At 59.4% G+C, this 2,615-nt stretch overlaps 1 protein-coding gene across 1 annotated transcript in view; it reads right to left on the bottom strand.

Moving 5' to 3' along the window:
* The window catches only part of KIAA0100 (KIAA0100 ortholog), a gene marked incomplete at its 5' end in the record, with an annotated part of 12,649 nt that extends 10,090 nt beyond the window's left edge, over positions 1-2,559 (bottom strand). The window contains 9 exon segments of the mRNA XM_009865960.1: positions 1-58; positions 154-221; positions 307-431; positions 781-904; positions 1,046-1,244; positions 1,439-1,499; positions 1,866-1,984; positions 2,064-2,226; positions 2,513-2,559. Coding sequence (XP_009864262.1) covers positions 1-58; positions 154-221; positions 307-431; positions 781-904; positions 1,046-1,244; positions 1,439-1,499; positions 1,866-1,984; positions 2,064-2,226; positions 2,513-2,559 — 964 coding nt within the window.
* Positions 2,560-2,615: the final 56 nt, after the last annotated feature.

Raw genomic sequence — 2,615 nt, 5'->3', positions numbered from 1 at the left:
GGTAGTGGATGATGCAGGTGTTGAGCAGCACGGCAGCCGAGAGGTCAATGGCTGTGACCTAGAGCACGGAGAGGGCCGAGTGGCAAAAAAATTCATGCCAGGAGCTAAACCAGCCACCCCCACGGGACAGCAGCGCGCCCAGCACTCACTCACCTGCACACTGGTCTTCAGGGAGTTGAGGCACACGATGCGCTGGCGGCTCTGGGACAGGAGAAGGCCGTCTGGGGAGGGAGAGGAGCACAAATGAGGCGTGGCAGAAGGCAGTAACAGCAGCCCTGTCCCGTGGGTGCCCTTCTGGCTACTTGCCCTCCAGTTGGAGGTCTACACTCATTTGGTCAAGGTCTGAGGTGGGCGTGAAGTTGCGCAGCGGGACCTGCTCCTCCTCACGCTGATATAGAAACTGCAGCAGCTTCAGGCTCCAGGTGAGGTGCCTGTAAGAAGCAGGGAACCGCACCGTGATCTCCTCCGCCTCCCCATTTCTCACGCCCTGCTGCCCAGCACGCTGGCACAGAGATACCAGCCAGTGTCCAGCTGCAGCCCAGCCCCATGCTACCCGATTAGCAGAAGATCCCATCAGTTTGTCCTGCTGGAGAACCAGCTCACAGGTCTCCCTCCTGCCCCAAGAGCCCAGCCCCAGGCCAAGCTCAGTCCTTTTCACTGGGGTAGGCTCTAGGGCTCTCTCTCTGCGGTCCGGCAGAGCAGGGGACAAGCAGGGAATGACACAGTTGTCCCCAAGTCCATGTCCTCAGCACTAATAGGGGCTAGGACTTGCCTCCTTACCTCTTCTGGCTGTTCATAGATAGCACCGTGCTGGTGATCTCCAGCTTCACCTCCACCCTCCTGGGGATACGCTGCAGCATGTCCCTGCTCAGCAGAGACAGGGGCTTCTGGGGTTCACCCGGGTCTGCAGAGGGACACACAGGGTCACGGGAAGGTTTTTGCCCAAACCCCCATGCCCTGCAGAAGAGCCAAATGCCTCTGGCTCCAGCGCAAGCAAGGGGGCTGCCAGCCCCGGCCCTGCCCACAGCTTGTCCCCGTCCCTGACCTGTGCTGGGCTGTTCCTCCACGTGGCTGCCTGGGGTCCTGGCAGTGACACGGTGCAGTAGCGGGCTGCAGAAGAGCCCTTCGTGCAGCTCAGCCTGCAGGCTCTGGACACACAACGTGACCCCCACCAGCTGCCGCTTGCTGCTGATCTCTAGCGAGAGGGAGAGAGCCAGGGCCAGCTCCGCCAGGCAAGTGTCATCCTGTATAGGGACATGGGCAAGATGCACACACCGAGTCACCAACTCCCTGCTGGTGGATGGTGCAGGAGAAGTGCCGGGCACAGAACAGAGCCCTGCAGCATCGCCCAGCCTGAGGGACATGCTGGAACAGGTCCTCAGGGTGCCCCCAGAGAGCCAGTGCCCACGCTCAAATTTCTCCCTTCTGCAGCACTCACCACCTGGCTGCTCCGGAGGACTTTGCTGTTCACCTTTGTCAGGCTCACCTCGCAGGTCAGGCTGGAGAGAACAAAGAACGGATGGAGGATGTGGGCCCTGCTGCCTCCAAAGCAAGCCCCTGACCTCGCTTTCCTGTGGGACACAGGGATCACAACTCCCTGCTCCGAGTTCTCCCAAAAGCAGAGCACACCCTAACTCCGTGCATGGCACAGCAGCTCATAATTTGGAGAACACGCAACTCAAGCTTCCCATGAAGGGAAAAGGGACCAGGCCAGCTTCAGAGAAGGTTAATGTGTCACATCACAGGTGACATGGGATGCTGCTGAGTGGGACAGAGAGATGAGATATCATGATGGGGTCAGAGGAGCCTTCCTGCCCCCGGGGGCCAGGCTGGGCAGGCAGAGCAGGGTGCAAGCACAGCGTTACCTCTTCCCATTGCTGTTCAGGAGGAGACGTGTCTTGCTGGCCTGGATGTGCCAGAGGGACTCTGAGGTGGCCACATGCAGAACCATGATGTTGATGGAGTCCATGTGGATGGAAAAGAGCTGGGGGAAAGGTGCTTCCGTGAGGGATGTCTGACAGCAGCACAGCCCATGAGAGCTTCTCACTGAGCCAGTGCCTCACCTGGCTAAGCAGCCTCAGCAGGGAGGGTTTAAGAGTCAGGTCTGCTCTGCTTTCATTTCCATCGGCTTCTCTAGGAGCCTCTGGGGTCGATGGCTGGAACACAGGGCCCTTCTGGAGATCCGTGCGGATTCGCACCTCGCCAAAACACAACTCAAAGTAGCGCCTGCGGGAGAACAGCGCAACAGGGCAACTCTTACGGCAGCTCACACATGGCACACTCAGCCCCATCGCCAGGGATGCCCCCACCCTAGGGATGTGGAGGACCAGCACAAAGGCAGCCACAAGACTCTGCAACCTCAAAGAAGAGTGACTGACTCCTGCACGGAGCAGATCATGGTGATACAGGGGCTGCAGAAAGGTGTAAAGGCAGCAAAACTGCTATCAGCAGGGCCAGGGATGAGCCAGACCCCCCGAGAAAGCAGAGAGGGAGTTGGGGTGGGGGTACGTACGGCAGCTCCCGGCTCAGTTTGCTGGAGATCCAGACATTGTCGATCTCCTGCAAGGACACAGAGGTAGGTCAGAGAAGAAACAGCCAGACTCTGCCTTGCGATG

This window comes from Apaloderma vittatum, unplaced genomic scaffold, assembly GCF_000703405.1.
Source record: "Apaloderma vittatum isolate BGI_N311 unplaced genomic scaffold, ASM70340v1 scaffold28223, whole genome shotgun sequence".
Lineage (NCBI taxonomy): Eukaryota > Metazoa > Chordata > Aves > Trogoniformes > Trogonidae > Apaloderma > Apaloderma vittatum.
Note: the sequence above shows the minus strand (reverse complement) of the source record. Positions and strands in the feature narration are given on the sequence as shown.